The sequence below is a fragment of the Solanum stenotomum genome, chromosome 10 (assembly GCF_019186545.1).
Source record: "Solanum stenotomum isolate F172 chromosome 10, ASM1918654v1, whole genome shotgun sequence".
Taxonomy (NCBI): domain Eukaryota; kingdom Viridiplantae; phylum Streptophyta; class Magnoliopsida; order Solanales; family Solanaceae; genus Solanum; species Solanum stenotomum.
Genome location: NC_064291.1, coordinates 7,267,431 through 7,288,129, shown reverse-complemented (window position 1 = coordinate 7,288,129; position 20,699 = coordinate 7,267,431). Strand labels below are relative to the sequence as shown.

General features: G+C 34.9%; 3 protein-coding genes across 3 annotated transcripts; all 3 read left to right on the top strand.

Annotated features, from left to right (window-relative positions):
- Nucleotides 1–5,491: 5,491 nt before the first annotated feature.
- Nucleotides 5,492–6,827, top strand: LOC125841795 (putative late blight resistance protein homolog R1C-3). Its single transcript, XM_049520966.1, has 2 exons — nucleotides 5,492–6,096; nucleotides 6,143–6,827. The coding sequence occupies exons 1-2, from the start codon at nucleotides 5,492–5,494 to the stop codon at nucleotides 6,825–6,827; spliced, it is 1,290 nt and encodes a 429-aa protein (XP_049376923.1).
- A 3,018-nt stretch (nucleotides 6,828–9,845) lies between these two features.
- Nucleotides 9,846–11,394, top strand: LOC125842336 (uncharacterized). Its single transcript, XM_049521613.1, has 2 exons — nucleotides 9,846–9,942; nucleotides 10,693–11,394. Exon 2 carries the CDS (start codon nucleotides 10,741–10,743, stop codon nucleotides 11,392–11,394), a length of 654 nt encoding a protein of 217 aa, XP_049377570.1. The 5' UTR covers nucleotides 9,846–9,942; nucleotides 10,693–10,740.
- A 3,697-nt stretch (nucleotides 11,395–15,091) lies between these two features.
- LOC125841793 (putative late blight resistance protein homolog R1B-23) lies at nucleotides 15,092–17,310 on the top strand. The gene has a single exon (XM_049520960.1). It carries the CDS (start codon nucleotides 15,112–15,114, stop codon nucleotides 17,308–17,310), a length of 2,199 nt encoding a protein of 732 aa, XP_049376917.1. The 5' UTR covers nucleotides 15,092–15,111.
- Nucleotides 17,311–20,699: the final 3,389 nt, after the last annotated feature.

Below are 20,699 nucleotides of genomic sequence, written 5' to 3'. Positions count from 1 at the left end.
ACTTGTAGAGAGCCCTCATCTTGAAGATTCCGCTATGAAGATTAAGGAAATGCTGAAGATATGAGGGGAGGAGACGAGCTTCAAGTTGTTGGCCGAAAGAATATCCCGTTATTTAAGTAGCATTATGTGTGAACAGGTTCTTCTCCATTTTTTTGTTGTTCTGATTCTTGTTAAAAGATGTCTAAAATGTGTTTGATGAAAGTCCATCTGAACTGTCTGTTTTTGAATACTAAGTAGAAATATCATTGTTATAAACAAGTTTGAGAAATATATTTGAAATATACATGGCCTTATATTATGTCTAGACAATATACATCTGCCCTTGACCTATATCGTTATAGGTTTTGTTTTCTTTTTTATCTTATAAACTACTCTTCTTCTCTTTTTTGTTGTGTCTAAATCAACATTGTGGGCTAATGTTTTGTAAGCGCCATTTGATCAATATATTGAAAATGATTTTTTATATGTTTGACTATATCTGCAGAATTGTGAGATTTACCGACTAGTTTTGGAGACATTTATTCATTAAAAATTATCACAGTTGAATGAAGATATGACGTGAGAAGACAAGCTTCAGGTGTTTATTACTTCTTCCCTTTTTCTTCATTTTGTGTTCCAAGATTTGTTCTTTCAAGTTATTTGCATATCATGTGTTTACTCTTCAAGTCCGGCTACATCAGGATTCTCTGTACTATATGAAAATTATTCTATATCTCAGTTTTTTCAAGATTTTGTATATCTTTCAAGATATACATTTGTGGTTTATTCTTTGGTGCTTCTGATATACAAATTTGACATTGTGGATTCACTTTGAACATAACAGATGGAAAAAAAACTATGTTACAAATATAGTTGTTGTTGCAGTTAACTCTACATGAGGATATAATTGTTAAACAACAGAAGACAAACTTGAGTGACGCCAAGGCCTAAGCCAGTGTCTGCTTAGAAACCAAAATATGTGTGTTTTTCGGATTAATTCAGTCGTTTACAGTCTTTTGTGAGTCCTACTTATGGTACCATTGCGATTATCATTCCTAATCAGAAAGGGTTTTTGTTTGCGTGGATTTACCTAGTTGAACATAGTTCTAACCCATTCAGCTGTCAAGTTTTTATTTGATTTTGCTTTCAGCAACCATCCTCCCTGATATATCTCTTCCTGGAAGTGAGAACTCTGCTGCCCGACCAGGGAAATAAGGAGAAGATTGAAAGGGTTATGAATTCCATTGAGTTAGTCCTCCTTGGCTGAATCAGCCAAGCGGAAATTGACACCGATGCTGAAATATGTCTATAAGTGTGTTTGATGAATGTCTCAACTGAACTATTTGTGAATATTATGTAGAATTTGAGTAGATAAACATGTGTTGTTTTATGCTCTTTTTCTTGTCATCATTTTACTTGTATAAAAATATTTTTAGATTAAAAAAAATATGTATATATAAATTATAACAAGTTATTCTGAAGCACATTGCAACACTTAAAAGATTTTGATTAATCGAGCCTAAAATAACTTGAGCTAAGAAGCTCCCATTTTGTTCGTTGTCTATACCTTATAGCCCAACTATTATTACCTACCTGGTATTAGTACAATTATGAACCAAATTACTCTACGAACTTACTGTCTAGTGCACTCAAGCAGCTATTTATAACTCAAAACTCTTCACAAAAAATATTAAATCATCGTCCGCCATGTGGACAAAATGGTTTTGCAAAATCAGATGGATTTCTGTTAATCCATAATGAGATAAATAAGTTTTTTCTCATACAAAAATATCATAGATGAGCCAAACTTTATAATAATGACATAGATGAGATTTTTTTTTTCAAATTTCGTATATTTATGCCTATTCCCCATTAATATATGATGTAAACTTTAGAATGAAGATCAAAAATATATCTGAACTATCATTTTTTCACGAGTCAACTATTCTTTTTTTCTATTTAAACTATCACAATTTATATATTAAAACATATTTCAAAATTGATTAGACCAACGATCAATTGATAAGCACCAAAACAGGTCCTTGTTCATTTTTGCACAATTGTTTTTGTTGTTGTGATTCTTGTAGAAAAGATGCCCACAATGTGTTTGATCAAAGTCTCCACTAAACTGTTGGTTTGTTTCTTCTCTTTCTGATTAATTTTTTAGACTTTTAGACTTATGTTTTCTGGTTGGGGTTGCATCCCCTTTAATCTAGATACTTTAGAGTTTTGGTACTATGACTTTCAGGTTCTAGGGAATTAAATTCCGCAAAAGATTTTATTAAATGAATGATTTTATGAGAACTTGATTCTTTGATTGTTTTAATTGTTTCCTAGCATCTTATATTATGATTTTGCTTCTTAAATGCTTACTAGCTAGGTTAGTTTGGGGTTCTCCCACTGAAGGATTAGTGTGGGTGTCACTCACGGCGGTTTGGATCGTGACAAAAGGATACTATATAGTGATGGACAACTCTGATATGGCTGTTTTGAGTTGTCAATTTGAAAAATCTGTTGTGTTATTTCATTGGTGAATTTTGTGTTGGATTCTGAATGTGTAACCTTTGACAATGAATGCCTATGTCCTAATATATAGTTTGTTGGAAGTATTATAGTCATACACAAAAACAGATAAAAACCATATGAGATTTTTCATCAACTAATATTGGGACATCTCTATTTGGAATACAGGAGAAAAACAGACAGGAGTATAGCAACCATCTCATTAACTAAAAAGGTTAGTCGTCTTTAACAATATAACTGAAATTAAAGTGTGTTTTATTTATGAAATTGTATGCTTCTTTCTTTGTTTTTCTCGTGATAGAGTTTTTATCTACTTTTTATACATCAAATCCGGAGAATTTGAGCAGTGAAACTTAAAGAGTCATGGAAAATGAAGGAGAAAGAGAGAAAGGGGAAGCGAGCAACTTTGCGGTATGTCACTCAACTTTTTTAATGGAGGGTATATCTGGACCTTTTCCCATCGCTTAATTTGTGTTATTTGAAATTTTTAGTAGAAGATAAAGTATATAACAAGTATCCGATAATTTTAGATGAAGTATTAGGTCAAATAGATAACATGAATTTTCATAAGATATTCCTAAAGGATGGCTCTTCAAATTCACGTAAAATAACATTTGATCATTTGGCAGGAATCATTTTCTGCTCTTCGCAAGAACATTGACGATGTTCTTGATTTCCTAGAGATTAAAGAATGAAGAATATCAAAATGCTGTTGACGTGGCCGATCAAATTGAAACGCTGAAATCAGAGCTGATATTTATTTGTACATACGTCTAGCTTTCTTATTCCGATTTGGAGCAGTTTGAAGATGTAATGGTTGTCAAAGGACAAGAGGCTGAGAATCTGTTTCGATCAATTTTCTATGATGTTGACAACAACGTCGAGTGTAAATACGACATGCATCATGTCCTTCATAGCCTCAGGGATAATATCGATCATTGTATCAGCTCACAACATCGTTCTACATCAAGCGCCACCATGACTGAGGAACAGTTGAACTTCCTCCTCCTGAATTTCCATCATCTATCCAAGTTTCTTGTTGAGCACAAGTTTCCAATAGTGACTCAGTATGAGATTCATCAGAATGTGTGTGGCAACATGAAATATTTACATGGGTTGATTGTGAATGGTTGCGTTGAGCACGAGATTGCTGAATATGTCTTACCTCAGTTTCAACTCATGGCTGAGAGAGTAGGACACTTCATTTGGGATGATCATATTGATATAATTTCTCATCTCTACAAGCTAGTTCATCTATTCTTGAAGATTATTCCAATTGATCTGGATACACATATGTTATACAAATTTGAAAGCTTCAACTTCAGAAAAAGTTGGATGCTTCATTAAGCAGCTCCTAGAAACCTCTCCGAACATTCTTTGGGAATATCCTATTCATTAACAAGAGCCATGGTAACTGTTACTACCCCTAGCAATTTTGGGGCTCGAAACATTTATGTCATGATTGAGTTCCTATTAATTATTCTTTCTGATATGCCCACGGACTCTATTCATCATGACAAACTTTTTTATCTATTGGCTCATGTTGGAGAACTTACCAGGGAGGTATCAACTCTTGTTCGCGACTTAGAAGAGAAATCAAGGAATAAAGAGAGTACCGATGAGACAAATCGTGCCACTCTAGACTTGCAAGAAAACATTGAACTCCTCAAAAAAGATCTCAAACATGTTTATCTGAAAGCCCTGGACTCATTTCAATGTTGCTTCCCCATGAGTGATGGACCCCTCTTCATGCATCTACTACACATACACTTACATGATTTGCTAGATTCTAATGCCACTCTAGACTTGCAAGAAAATATTGAACTCCTCAAAAAAGATCTCAAACATGTTTATCTGAAAGCCCCGGACTCATCTCAATGTTGCTTCCCCATGAGTGATGGACCCCTCTTCATGCATCTACTACACATACACTTACATGATTTACTAGATTCTAATGCTTATTCAATTGTTTTGATAAAGGAACAAATTGGGCTAGTGAAAGAAGACTTGGAATTCATAAGATCTTTTTTTGCAAATATTGAGCAAGGATTGTATAAAGATCTCTGCGCACGTGTTTTAAATGTGGCATATGAGTCAAAAGATGTCATTGATTCAATTATTGTTCGAGACAATGGTCTTACATCTTATTTTCTCACTTCCCATTACCATAAAAGAAGATCAAGTTTATCAAAGAAGAGGTCTCGGATTTACATGAGAAGATTCCCAAGAACAGAGATCTCATCGTTGTGAACTCTCCCATGCAGGGGCGGACCCACGTGTTGTCCAGGGGGTTCACCCGAACCCCCTTGATAAAAAATTACACTGTATATATAAGGTGAATTTTCTGGATTTATGTGGATATATATATATATATTTTGAACCCCCTCAATGACAAGGTGAAGGAGATAGCCCAGTGGCAGCTCCCTTCAATATTAAGCCTGACGTCCTGGGGTTAGTGTTTTTTTTTTTTGTTTTTTACTTTCAGCTTTTTTTTTAAGTTCCAGTTCCGATTTTCATGCTTGTTTTAGTTTTTTTTTTAATAAAAAGTGCTAAAATGTGGTGTTAAACCCAAAATATTCAAGGGTCCCATACTCCCATTCCTAAAAGCTAATAACTTTTTCACTTTCCAAATCCCTAAATCACTTTCTTGTTCTTCCCCAACACTCAAAACTCAAATATTAAAATCATCTCCCATAATATTCTATTGTTGATTTGACATATTTTAAAGGGCTAACTTTGTTTCACTGTAATCACTTATGTTAGTTTCGGATTTCTTGTAACGAAACTAACTTTTTGTCCCTATAAACTATATACTACTACTTCCTTGAAAAAAAAATTTGTTGGCTTATTTACACGTTTATACTTTTATTTTTCGAACCCCCTGAACGAAAATCCTGGGTCTGCCACTGCTCCTATGAAGCCAGTTAAAAACAAGTCATCATCGGCTAGTAAAATAATTGTAGGTTTCGAGGAGGAGACAAATTAGCTAATGAGGAAGCTCACCTGTGGACCAGCAGATCTAGATGTCATTTCGATCACTGGTATGCCGGGTTCGAGTAAAACTACTTTGGCGTACAAAGTATACAATGACAAGTCAGTTTCTAGTCATTTCGACCTTCGTGCATGGTGCACAGTTGACCAAGAACATGACGAGAAGAAGTTGTTGGGTACAATTTTTAATCAAGTTAGTAATTCGAATTCAAAATTGAGTGAGAATCTTGATGTTGCAGATAAGCTACGGAGACAACTGTATGGAAAGAGGTTTCTTATTGTCTTAGATGACGTGTGGGTTACTACTACATGGGATGAGTTAACAAGACCTTTTCCAGAAGTTAAGAAAGGAAGTAGAATCATTTTGACGACTCGAGAACAGGAAGTGACTTTGCATGGAAAAGTATACACTGATCCTCTTAACCTTCGATTGCTAAAACCCGAAGAAACTTGGGAGTTATTAGAGAAAAGGGCATTTGGAAATGAGAGTTTCCCTAATGAACTATTGGATGTTGGTAAAGTAATAGCCCATAATTGTAAAGGGCTTCCTTTGGTGGTGGATCTGATTTCTGGAGTCATTGTTGGGAGGGAAAGAAAAAGACTGTGTGGCTAGAAGTTCAAACTAATTTGAATTCCTTTATTTGAACAGTGAAGTAGAAGTGATGAAGGTTATAGAATTAAGTTATGTCCATTTACTACATCAAGGAAAGCCATGCTTTCTTTACCTTGCAAGTTTTCCAAAGGACAGACCTATAATAATCTCTGAGTTAATAGATGTATGGCGTGCTGAAGGACTTGTGGAACAGACAGAGAAAATGAGTGTGGAAGAGGTGATGAAGGTTTATTTGGATAACTTAATTTACAGTAGCTTGTTAACTTTTTTCAATGAGATGGGTGATTACCCTACTTGCCAACTTCATGATCTTGTGCATGACTTTTGTTTGATAAAAGCAAGAAAGGAAAAGTTGTTTGACAAGATAAGTTCAAGTTCTCCATCTTCTTCTTCAGATTTGATGCCACGTATAGTGAACATTCATTACAACAGAAAGTTCTTTGGGCTTAACAATTTTCTCCTGTTTGGTTCAAATGAGAAAGGCCTTTCTGGTAAACACATGTATTCTTTGGGGATAATTGGAGACCATCGTTTTGATACATTTCACCTAAGACACTTGAGGCTTCTTAGAGCGTTGTACCTGGATCCCTCTTTTATCATGGTGAAAGATTCTTTGCTGAATGAAATATGCATGTTGAATCATTTGAGGTACTTAAGAATTGGGACAGAAGTTATTGTCTTTCTCAAGCCTCTGGAATCTAGAAATCCTGTGGGTGGATAACGAAGAATCAACCCTGATACTATTACCGATAATTTGGGATCTTGTAAAGTTGCAAGTGTTGGTCATGACTGCTTGTTCTTTCTTTGATATAGATGCAGACGAATCAATACTGATAGCAGAGGACACAAAGTTAGAGAACTTGAGACATTTACACAAACTCGTGCTTTCGTATTGGAAAGATACAGAGGATATTTTCAAAAGGCTTCCCAATCTTCAATTGCTTCAATTTGATCTCAAGGAATCATTGGATTATTCAACAGAGCAATACTGGTTCCCGAAACTGGATTGCCTAACTGAACTAGAAGACCTCACTGTAAATTTTGAAAGTTCAAACACAAATGACAGTGGGTCCTCTGCAGCCACAAATCGGCCATGGGATTTTCACTTCCCTTCGAGTTTGAAATGTTTGCAGCTGTATCACTTTCCTTTGACATCCGATTCTCTATCAACAATAGTGAGACTGCCCAACCTTGAAGAGTTGTTCCTTTATCGTACAATCATTGAGGGGGGAGAATGGAACATGGGGAAGGAAGACACCTTTGAGAATCTCAAATGCTTGACGTTAAATAAAGTGACTCTTGCCAAGTGGGAGGTTGGAGAGGAATCATTTCCCCCGCTTGAGAAACTAAAACTATGGGGATGTCGTAAGCTTGAGGAGATTCCGCCTACTTTTGGGGATATTTATTCATTGAAAATTATCAAACTTGTAAAGAGCCCTCAACTTGAAGATTCTGCTCTCACGATTACTGAATACACTGAAGATATGAGGGGAGGGGACGAGCTTCAAGTTGTTGGCCGGAAGAATATCCTGTTATTGAAGTAGCTCTTAAGAATTATGTGTGAATAGGTTTTTCTCCACTCTTTTGTTGTTCTGAATCTTGTTAAAAGATGTCTACAATGTGTTTGATCAAAGTCTCAACTGAACTGTCTGTTTTTGAATACTAAGTAGAAATATCATTGTTATAAACAAGTTTGACTATATTTGAAACATACATGGGATTATATTTGTTTCTAAGACTGTCTGCTTAGAAACCAAAATATATGTGTGTTGCTCTGATAAATTCAGTCGTTTACAATCTTCTGTGAGTCCCTACTTATGGTACCACTGCCATTATCATCCCTAATCAGAAAGGGTTTTTGTTTTCGCGAATTTACCCAGTTCACTCAAACAGCTATTTATTACCCAAAACTTCCCTCTTTGATATTTCTTCTGTAAAGGATTCATTGGGTGTTTATAATTTGGGTGCGTTTATAGTTTATTCTTAAAAAATAGTAAATTCAAATGGATTTAAAAAATTTAGCTGATTTTAAAAAAATATATAAAATAATAATGATGTGGCCGAATCATCATCTCCATGTGGACAAAATAATTTTTGAAAATTGGATGGGTTTTCCGTTAATCCATAATGACATAGATGAGTCTTTTCTCAAACGAAAATATCATAGATGAACCAATTTTTTAACGGATAACATAGATGATTCTTTTTTGAAAGTTCGATCACATATTTGAGTCTTTTCCCAGTAATATATAATGTAAATTTTAGAGTTTAATGATAAAAAAAAATATACCTGAACTATCATTAAAACACATCTTAAAGTCTTTGTACATGTGTGTTCAAGTCCTCTTCTTTTGATACTTGGGGTATTGGCTTCTGCAAGTTGTGTGCTTTGTGGTTAGAATCTAAATTGTAATACAATTAAGAAATTCTATGTTAAAAGGTGAAGATTATGTTTAGGTCTCTTATCATCTATCCAAGCATTGTGCTGGAAAGGTGTTTCCATTAGTGACTCAATATGAGGTTCTTCAAAAAGTATATGGCAACGTAAGAGATTTCCATGGGTTGATAGTGAATGGTTGCATTAAGCATGAGATGGTTGAGAATGTCTTACCTCTGTTTCAACTGATGGCTGAGAGAGTAGGAGATCAGATTAATGATGGAGACTCTCGACTTTTCGAGGTAGGTGAGGATGATCAAACTCATGAAGATGCTCAACTCTCCGAGGTAGATGAGGATGATCAGACTGTTGAAGTCTCTTGACTCTCCGAGCAAGATGAGGATGACCGTGGTGTCTGGGTCAACTTTCACGCACCTCGACTAATTCCACGGGATATATGTCACCTCCCACTAGCAACAAGATATTAGGTAACTCTATCTACCAATGATATAACAGATGGAAAGAATCATCTAGTGTTTTTACCTCGGGATTTGAACCTAAGACCTTAGGAATCTCAACCACTTCATTGACTACAAACGGAGAGTATTGAAAGTTTGATTAATTTTCTTATATGTTTCCTTTGTGGCAGACAAGCATACTTGCATACAAGTTAAAGGTCATAGTTGTTTTCTGAAGCCTAGTTAAGGGTCTTGTTAATGTGTTATGCCTAAAAAGAATGAATATAACTTGGAAACAAAAAGTAAATCAAATATATTCTGGAGGATAAATTGGCAGCACCAACAGGATCTTACACCTTTTTACTGTTCTGAAATTGGTAATGTTAAAAGATGTCTACAATGTGTTTGATGATTGAACTATTAAGTAGATGATATGATCCTTCTAACTCTTAGCAGATGAGGTTACTAAAATAACAAGCAACCAAATCAGTTTAGAGAGATCACGAGATTTTTCTAGTAAGGTTTTAACTAGGCACATTATCTACTAATGGACATCCAGTGTTGTAAAATATCATCCTAAGAGTTACTACTTTGGTTTGCTCATTATTATTGAGCATTGCTTTCATATAGTGAGTTAGTATCATTATTTGTTCGACAACACTATACAAATTCAATTTAGATTACTCTGGGTAAACAAGCCATTTAGTACAACTTAAATAGCTCATCCTTTCAGCTATTAATATTTCTAGTTGAGAATGAATGCCTGTACAGTCCCAATGTCAGCTGACTGACTGACTGACTTGTTCAAACATATTTTTTTGTGATTTTCTTACTATCTTCTCCTCCACACAAATCTTATCAACCTAATAAATACTTTGTTGGAAGGACTATAGTCATACACACAAACAGACAACACCCATATCAGATTATAAGTGTGTGCTTAAACTTGTTATCTACATCAGATCCGGAGAATTACTGTCATGGAAAGAAGCAACTAAGAGGTATCTTATATTTACTTGGATCATTATCTTATTATAATATATAATCAAAATTCAAAGTAGAAATAAAATAAAATACTGCACGTAGATTCTCGAGTTAATTTCACCCATGATCAATGAACTTTACTTGTGTATATGTAAAATTCTAAAAACTAATTTTCGTCTTACTAGATTCACTGAACCTTATGTGATGTATCAATATTGCCACAAAATTAACTTTTGAATCATTAAATTCACTGAACTGTGTGTTAATTACCCAGAAAGTATAATTCATCGGAAAGTCAAATATTTGGGCACTGAAATATAACATGTCAGCAGTTATTTTAAAAAATCTTACTGCAATGAAAATACATTCCTTGAGAAATGGAAAATTTTAACCACCAAATTGTCGATAAACCCCACTAGATGCCTAGAGAAATCGAAAAAACCAACTGAACGGACTTATTATGCTTCAAGAACCAATGGAGCTGATCACCAATAAGTACATAGGAATTGTACGGTATGTACTATGGCAGAATGAAACATGAAACATAACTAAAAGAGAAACAGGACGTCCAATAGAATCATAATCATAACATAGGAGGGAACATGAGTGGCATATGAGTATAAAAGGGGAACCATAAAAGTTACAATAGAGGAAGCAAACAACTCATCGGTATGGTAGGTGCCTATGTAGAATAACATATAGCATGGTAGAAATGTGGCTTCGTAAATTTAATAGGACTAGGAGAATAATAGTTGGTCTTTTGGCAGGTGTCCTTTTTTGCTCTTCACAAGGACATTGACAATGTTCTGGATTTCATGGAGAGATTAAAGAATGAAGAAGATCAAAATGCTGTTGATGTGGATCTAATTGAAAAGCTGAAATTGAAGCTGACATTTCTTTGTACATATGTCCAGCTTTCTTATTCCGATTTGGAGCAGTTTGAAGATATAATGACTAGAAAAACACAAGAGGTTGAGAATCTGCTTCAACCAATTTTGGATGATGATGGCAACAAATTCGGGTGTAAATATGTCCTTACTAGCCTCGCCGGTAATATGGATGACTATATCAACTCGCATCATCGTTTTAAATCGGATGCCACCATGATGGATGAGCAATTGGACTTCCTCCTCTTGAATCTCTATCATCTATCCAAGAATCGTGCTGAAAAAATGTTTCCTGGAGTGACTCAACATGAGGTTCTTCAGAATGTATGTGGCAACATCAGAGATTTCCATGGGTTGATAGTGAATGGTTGCATTAAGCATGAGATGGTTGAGAATGTCATACCTCAGTTTCAACTCATGGTTGAGAGAGTAGGACACTTCCTTTGGGAGGATCAGACTGATGAAGCCTCTCAACTCTCCGAGCTAGATAAGGATGATCAAACTGATGAAGACAAAGATGATCAGACTGATGTGTCAGTTTTGCTGAATGCCTCTCAAAGTGAGAGTCTTTCCATTATATAGAGAGAATAAAGATTACACATCCCTAAAGATCCGTCATTCCTATCCCTAAAGATCAGCTATTCTATCTCTACAAATATGCTATTCAATCCCTCTAAATCTGCTTTGCTATCCCTCCAAATCAGCTAATCTGTCACAATATTTATTCCTTTGATTCTACAACAAATCTATTTGATCATGCTATTTTATATCACTACATAATTACATTAATATATACAATTGTTTAGCTATCCATCATGCTAACATCCCCCCTCAAATTGATGTTGGTGGATCAAGAAGCATCAATTTGCCTACTAGAAACTGATGGTGTTGCCGTGCCATGGATTTTGTAAACGCATCAGCTATTTGAAGATCACTGGACACATGTGGAAGAGTAACAACTCCTTTATCTACAACTTCTCGTATATAATGACAATCTACTTTGATGTGTTTGGTCCTCTCATGAAAAACTGGATTAGTAGCAATCTGAATAGCACTTGTATTATCAGCATGGAGAGGAGTAGGATGAGATTGAGGAAATCCAATCTCAGCAAGTAATCCATGAAGCCATACAACCTCGGAGCAAGAAGTAGACATGGATCGATATTCAGCCTCTGTTGAAGATTTTGACACACGATCTTGCTTTTTACTCTTCCAAGATATCAATGACTCTCCAAGAAACATGCACCAACCAGTGACTGAACGACGAGTATCAGGACATCCCGCCTAGTCAGAATCACTAAAAGCATTAAGATGAATAGGAGAACCACTTGGAAAGAACAATCCACGAGTAGATGTTCCTAGAAGATACCGAATGATGCGACGAACAACCACCAAGTGGAGATGACGGGGAGCTTGCATAAATTAACTAACTTGTTGCACTGCAAAAGAGATATCAGGCCGAGTAATAGTAAGATAATTTAGACTCCCAACTAATTGTCGAAACATAGTTGGATCAGGAAGAAGATCGCATTCCTCACGACCATACTTCATATTCAATTCCAATGGAGTATCTACGGAGGAGGAGTCTTGAAGACCAGCCAAAGAAATCAGATCTTGAGTATATTTGTGTTGGTTTAGAAACACACCTGAAGCAACATTATGAACTTCCAAACCCAAAAAATATGTAAGAGTACCAAGATCTTTCATATGAAAAGAATATTTAAGCTGTTGTTGGAGGCTAGTAATTAGTGAAGAATTAGTTCATGTGATGATAATGTCATCTACATACACCAAAAGAAGAACACAACCTGTGGATGTTTTTCGAAGAAACAAAGATGAGTCATATTTGCTCTGCTCAAAAGAAAATTGTAGCAAAGTAGACCAGAACTTATCTAACCAAGCTCTTGGAGCTTGTTTTAATCCATACAAAAACCGCTTCAACTTACATACATCTGATGTAGGCGATGAGAACACACCAGGTGGAGGTTTCATATATATATGTCTTCTTTAAGATCACCATGGAGAAAAACATTTTTTACATCCATTTGATAAAGAAACCAGTTTTGTGAAGCAGCAATGACAATAATAGTTCGCACCGTAGTCATTTTTGCTACGGGTGAAAAGGTCTCCTCATAGTCCACCCCATACTCTTGTCTGTTACCAAGAACAACCAATCTAGCTTTGTACCGATCAAGAGTTCCATCAGAATGAAGTTTAATTGAATAAACCCATTTACATCCAATAGGACGGACATTTGAAGGACAAGAAACAATATCCCATGTGTCATTTTCTTTAAGAGCCAAAAGTTCCTCCTCCATTGCTTTTTGCCAACATTCAAGCTTGGAGGCTTATGAGTAACATGTTGGAATCGAGATGGTGGATAAAGTAGAAGAAAAATCGTACCGTTTAGGAGTTTGAGACACTCTAGTAGATCGCCAAGGAGGCTCAAGAGGAGCAGACCTTGAAAAAATCTCAGATTCTAGTTGTGGAGCAATCTCAGGTGGCGGATCTGTTTCAGGATGGGGTAAAGTTACCGACGTTGTTCATACACAAATCCTGGTTTGAACCGCTTAGAAGACAATGACAAATCCTCAAAAGTAGGATGAAGAGGAGAAACAGAAGATGACTCAATATGAGTAGGAAAGAAATATTGATTCTCAAAGAAAATAACATTTCTAGAAACACGAAATTTGTTAGAACTTGGATCATAGCAAATAAATCCTTTCTGCGAAGTACTATAACCCATAAAAGCACATTTAATAGACTGAACAGAGAGTTTATTGCGTTGAAAAGGAGGCAGCTGCACAAAACAAATACAACCAAATGTATGAAAACTATGATAACTAGGATGCTTGTGAAAAAGACGATAATATAGAGACTCAAGGTTTAACACTTTAGATGGAAGTCTATTAATCAAATAGACAGCAGTAGACAAAGCTTCAACCCAATATTTAGATGGAACAGAGGACTCAATCAATAAAGTACGAGTGATATCCAAAAGATAATGGTTTTTACGCTCAGCAACCCCATTTTGTTGTGGCGTATATGGGCAAGAGCGTTGTGATACAATTCCTTTCTCAAGCAAAAAATTATTGAATTCATGAGACATATATTCTCCACCAGAATCAGATCTTAATATTTTGATGTATGTGGAAAATTGAGTCTCAACGTAAGCCAAAAATTTCTTGACTATGGAAAATACTTCAGATTTAGATCGAAGAAAATACACCCATGTAAACCGACTATAGTCATCTATAAATGTCACAAAACACTTGAAATGAGCATGAGAAATAACTGGTAAAATGCCCCAAACATCACTATGAATGATATCAAAACACTTTGCAGCAGGACTACCACAATTAGGAAAAGGAAGAGTTTTACTTTTGCCTAATTTACAATTAGAACAATCAAAGGAAGAAGCTGAAAATTGATTTTTATTTCCCAATAAACCAGAATTGGACAAATGAGACAAGACAATAGAATTTGGATGTCCTAAACGTTTATGCCAAACCTCATTCTTAGTAGTGGTAGAAAAAAAGCTAGAACACGAGGAATAGAAAAGTGTATATTCGCGATTATCGTCACCGACACCTGATCCTACACAAGGCAACCGTTACAAGAAAAATTCACATTACAATTGTTATCTACCAATTGGCCAACTGAAATAAGACTAGTGGAGAGCTTTGGTGATACAAAAACATTCTTAAAAGTTTCAGTAATATCCCAACCTTGGTAATGGGTAAATTACTACCATTGGCAACCTGAATTTGTGTTGGACCACTATACTCACGAATGTTTTTGAGTATATTAGTTGAGTTGGTCATATGATTGGAAGCGTCAGAATCAACAAGCCAAAATTTAGATGTTACCTCATTACCTTGTAGTCCCAAAGTTGAAAATGCTGACAAGATCATTTGTTGTACCGTTTCAAGAGTAAGAACTTGTCCTACTGAAGACGAGTTATCTGTAGTGGAACCATTTATCCCAACTTGAAAAGCCTTTGCCCTACAATTTTGAGGATGTGTGGGACACTCTTTGATAATGTCTCCTTGTTGCTTACAATAATTACAGAACTTCTTGCCACAATTGCTAGCAATATGACCATATTTCTTGCAACTATAGCATTGAGTTCTAGCCATATCCATGCCCTTTCCTTTCCCTTGAGCTGCAAATGTAGCAGTGACAACATTTCCTTGAAAGTCAACCCTAAAGTTGCTGGAAAATATTGAACTCCTCAAGGAAGATCTCAAACATGTTTATCTGAAAGTCATCTCGGATTCATCTCAATGTTGCTTTCCCATGAGTGATGGACCTCTCTTCATGCATCTGCTACAGAGACACTTAGATGATTTGCTGGATTCCAATGCTTATTCAATTGCTTTGATAAAGGAACAAATTGGGCTGGTGAAAGAAGACCTAGAATCAATAAGATCTTTTTCTGTGAATATTGAGCAAGAATGGTATAAAGATCTTTGGGCACGTGTTTTAAATGTGGCATATGAGGTAAAAGATGTCATTGATTCAATTATTGTTCGAGATAATGGTCTTTTACATCTTATTTTCTCACTTCCCATTACCATAAAGAAGATCAAGCTTATCAAAGAAGATATCTCAAATTTACATGAGAAGATTCCTGAGAATAGAGGTCTCACAGTTCTGAACTCTCCCAAGAAGCCAGTTGAGAGCAAATCATTGACAACTGATAAAATAATTGTAGGTTTTGAGGAGGAGACAAACCTGATACTTAGAAAGCTAACCAGTGGACCGGCAGATCTAGATGTCATTTCGATCACTGGTATGCCGGGTTCAGGTAAAACTACTTTGGCATACAAAGTATACAATGATAAATCAGTTTCTAGCCATTTTGACCTTTGTGCATGGTGCACGGTTGACCAAGGATATGCCGAGAAGAAGTTGTTGGATAAAATTTATAATCAAGTTAGTGACTCGAATTCAATATTGAGTGAGAATATTGATGTTGCTGATAAGCTACGGAAACAACTGTATGAAAAGAGGTATCTTATTATCTTAGATGACGTGTGGGATACTACCACATGGGATGAATTAACAAGACCTTTTCGAAAAGTTGAGAAAGGAAGTAGAATTATTTTGACAACTCGAAAAAAGGAAGTGGCTTTGCATGGAAAGCTCTACACTGCTCCTCTTAATCTTCGATTGCTAAGATCAGAAGAAAGTTGGGAGTTATTAGAGAAAAGGGCATTTGACAACGAGAGTTGCCCTGATGACCTATTAGATGTTGGTAAAGAAATAGCCAAAAATTGTAAAGGGTTTCCTTTGGTGGCTGATCTGATTGCTGGAGTCATTGCTAGGAGGGAAAAGAAAAGGACTGCGTCGCTTGAAGTTCAAAATAATTTGATTTCTTTTATTTTGAACAGTGAAGTGGAAGTGATGAAAGTTATAAAATTAAGTTATGACCATTTGCCACATCACCTGAAGCCATGCTTGCTTTGCCTTGCAAGTTGTCCAAAGGACACTACACAGACAATCTCTTTGTTGAAAGCTGTATGGCGTGCTAAAGGACTTGTGGAACAGTCAGAGATAAAGAGTGTGAAAGAAGTGATGGATGTTTATATGGATAACTTAATTTCCAGTAGCTTGGTAATTCTTTTCAATGAGATAGGTGATGAACCGAGTTGCCAACTTCATGATCTTGTGCATGACTTTTGTTTGATAAAAGAAAGAGAGGAAAAGTTGTTTGAATGGATAAGTTCAAGTACACCATATTGTTTTTCAGATTTGATGCCACGTATAGTGACCATTCATTATAACAGCGAGTTATTGGGGCTTAACAATTTTGTCTTGTTTGATTCAAATAAGAAAAGGCATTCTGGTAAACACATGTATTCTTTGACAGTAGTTTGTGACGACAGTGTTTCTGAAACATTTCATCTAAGACACTTGAGGCTTCTAAGATACTTGGACCTGGATCCCTCTTTTATCAAGGTGAAAGATTCTTTGCTGAATGAAATATGCATGTTGAATCATTTGAGGTACTTATGCATTGGGACAGAAGTTAAATCTCTGCCTTTGTCTTTCTCAAACCTCTGGAATCTAGAAATCATGTTGGTGCATAATGAAGGATCAACCTTGGTACTATTACCAAGAATTTGGAATCTTGTAAAGTTGCAAGTACTGTCCGTGAATGATTCTTCTTTCTTTGATATGGATGGAGATGGATCAATAGTGATAGCAGAGGACACAAAGTTAGAGAACTTGAGAATATTAGGGAAACTACTCATGCTTTCCTATTCGAAAGATACAAAGGATATTTTCACAAAGTTTCCCAATCTTCAAGTGCTTGTATTTGTTCTCAAGGAATCATGGGATTATTCAACAGAACAACATTGGTTCCCAAAATTGGATTGCCTAACTGAACTAGAAAATCTCAGTGTAGGTTTTAAAAGTTCAAACACAAACGACAATAGGTCCTCCGTAGCGACAAATCGGCCTGGGATTTGCACTTCCCTTCGAATCTGAAAAAATTGTGTGTGCTTGATTTTCCTCTGACATCCAATTCACTTTCAACAATAGTGAGACTGCCCAACCTTGAAGAAATGACCCTTTATGGTACAATCATCCATGGGGAAGAATGGAACATGGGGAGGAAGACACCTTTAAGAACCTCAAATGTTTGAAGTTGCATAGAGTGACTCTTTCCAAGTGGGAGGTTGGAGAGGAATCCTTTCCCGCGCTTGAGAAATTAAAACTGGTGGGATGTTGTGATCTTGAGGAGATTCCGCCTAGTTTTGGGGATATTTATTCATTGCAAATTATCAAACTTGCAGAGAGCCCTCAACTTGAAGATTCCGCTATGAAGATTAAGGAATATGCTGAAGATATGAGGAGACGAGCTTCAACTCGTTGGCCAGAAGAATATCCCGTTATTTAAGTAGCATTATATGTGAACAGGTTCTTCTCCATTCTTTTGCTGTTCTGATTCCTGTAGTGGCAAATGTTAAAAGATGTCTACAATGTGTTTTTGAATACTAAGTAGAAATATCATTGTTATATAAAATAATTAAATACAAATATTTTAATTACATAATAACATAATTTGAAGTTTAACAACTGCACTTTAATACTTTAGTTATGACATTAAAATTCTCTTAGTTAGTACTCAACTGAATGTTAGTACATTCAATTACAATGAAAATAAAACGGCTAAATGCTTTATTGTTTCGCAAAAATAATACTCCATTTGTCTCAATTTATGTGACACTTTTTATTTTTCGTGAGTCAAACAGTTTAAGTTTGACAGGTAATTTGTGCATGGAATCTTCAATTTTTTTTAAATGATATTTATATAGTTGTAAACTACGTAAAAATTTCTATAAGTCAAAATGTTCAAAAGATCTATGAATAACTTACGGTAAAAAAATAGACTTGTTTGAATCTCGAAATCTGAAAAAGTGTCACATAAAATGAAACAAAGAGAGTATAAAATAAATAAATTGACACTTGGCGAGGTGCATTCTCACGTACTGCACCATTCATGTTTTGAATAGATTCCATGTATCTTGATTCATTGCCACCTTTAGAATGTCAATTAAATAGTTGACATAATAGATAAATATGTTCTTTAATTTGGTTTTAGCTCGTATTTATGACCTTCAACTTGTGGAGAATAGCAGAAGAAAAGTATATTCGGAGAACCCTTCTGCTAGCCTAAGATTGTTAACTAAGATCGGAAGATTCAACTAAAGAAGAGGAAATTAGAAAGGAGAACTTGTTTATGAAAGAAGACTCTTGAATTGTCTTTGTTTTGGGTTTATTACAAATGCCTAATGTCACCCCTATTCATACTTGTATAGGGATGCTTCTAGAAATTATTCTAGATGCATCTACAAGAAATATCTAGATATCCTTATCGTCTAACTATGTAACAAGAACATCTAGATTTTTCTTAAGTATAAATATCAAAGATATTTACTCTACCAAATTCTAGAAAGTTCTACTAAATATCTAAGATATTTTTTGTACTTCAAATAAAATCAACTTTAATTTTTCACACTCCCCCTTAAAATGATTTTTTGGAAATTACCCCACACTTATTGTGGAAGAGCTCAAACGAAGCTTTGAGCCACATCTTGGTAAAAATCTCGGCAGTTTCTTTCGAACTCCTCTTGCTTCTTCAAATGATAAAGAATCTTCATCGTCAGTTAATCCATGTAGATTATCTCCTTATTGAGTTCTCAGACTCCCCCTTTCTTTTAACTTCTCGACAATTATTTTATCTAGAGAAACACTATCAATTTCCTGTGAAGTCTCAACACCAACATAGGATCCACTGCCATACTCTCTTATCATCTCATCATTAGATTTTTTGGCAGCTTCATAGCTTTCAAAAATCATATTGTTTGAGGCCTCCAAGACTTCAATATCAACTTCTTCCTCTATTTGATTTCTAATTTCTCCATCTACTTTCAAAAATTTCTCTGAGTCATTAGCTGGCATTGATATTGCAGACGATTGACCATATACTTCTGCTTCCAATACATCTCCCTCAGTGCTTTCTCTATAAAGGTCGTCACTAGCACATGTCGTTTCAGATATTACCTGTTCAGGATCTTCTTCTTTGATTTTTTCTATAGAAGCTATCATATCACCACTCGGAACATTCTCAATAATTTCTTGTTTCGTGCCGTCAATATCAACTTCTTGCTTCTCAAGTGATCGGCTATATTATATTCTAAATCCCCGATCCAATATTATTCAAGATTAATGGAAATCATTGTTATGCCGTAATTTTACTAACCTTTAGAAAAATCACCTTTTGAAATGTTCTAAATATAATACAATTTGAGAAAAATACTTAGAAAAGAGTCGCCACTTAATTCTTTAAAGAAATTAAGAAAACTTAATTTAAAAAGACTCTAACAGATTAAGTCTTTAAAAATTTAGAGAAAATGGGTAAGAGGTTCTTATTTACGCATTAAGAAGGTTTTTAAGGCATTTGAAGCACCCGCTAACATGCGGTTATTATACGACTTGGTTAATATATGCAATGCGCTTGACTAGACCTAATAATAACATTTGTTATCGGCAAACTTTCAAGATTTACAAACAATCCAAGTGATATTCATTGAAAAGCTATATTTATAGTACTTGGATATTTTAAAAAAAGTATTTACGAATTTGTCATAGTGATTTTTCTATCGTGTAGACGGATATTCTTAAGTGAGTTATATAATAAGTACTAGATAATGTTGCCCGTGCTATGCACGGGCCCAATAATATAAATGGTATATTTTGAGGCTAATAACCGAGTTTTCGAAGCGATTGTTTGCGTGGATAAAGGAATAAGTTTTTTTATCACAAACCTGTACTTTTTTGACGCTATTTAAGGCATAATAAGACTACCTGCATACAACATTTTTGAAATATTTTATGTTGTCAGTTATCATGATTTATAGTATTTTTACGATAGATTCACTTCAAGAATCAGTGGAATTTTTTGTATTTTTTTAAAACATATTTTATGTTGTCAATTATTATGATTAATAGTATTTTTACTCAATTTTTAAATATAAAAAAAATAAGACAAATAAATTAAAATGGACCCAATATATGTTATTTTTGTTGTCTCAATTTATGTGACACAAATGAAATTTGGAGAGTCATCCAAATTTTCATATTTTTTTTTAAATGTTTGAAGTTATTAATTATTGTGATTTATAATATTTTTATGTAACTTTGAAATAATGTACATTACTGGTCACTTTGTCCTAATTTATGTGATATGGATAAAATTACAAAATTAACCCTTTTAAAATGTCTTTCAAATATTTTAAGTTATTAATTATTATTGTTTATAATACTTTTTTGGTAATATTAAAATGATATGTGTTATTTTTTCTGTCCCAATA

Excerpts from the sequence above, each read along its gene's own strand:
- LOC125841795 (XM_049520966.1), top strand. The coding sequence starts at position 5,492 with ATGAGGAAGCTCACCTGTGGACCAGCAGATCTAGATGTCATTTCGATC. Across the intron at positions 6,097-6,142 it reads GGGAGGGAAAGAAAAAGACT|TGAAGTAGAAGTGATGAAGG; the intron begins GTGTGGCTAGAA and ends TTATTTGAACAG.
- LOC125842336 (XM_049521613.1), top strand. The coding sequence starts at position 10,741 with ATGGAGAGATTAAAGAATGAAGAAGATCAAAATGCTGTTGATGTGGAT.
- LOC125841793 (XM_049520960.1), top strand. The coding sequence starts at position 15,112 with ATGAGTGATGGACCTCTCTTCATGCATCTGCTACAGAGACACTTAGAT.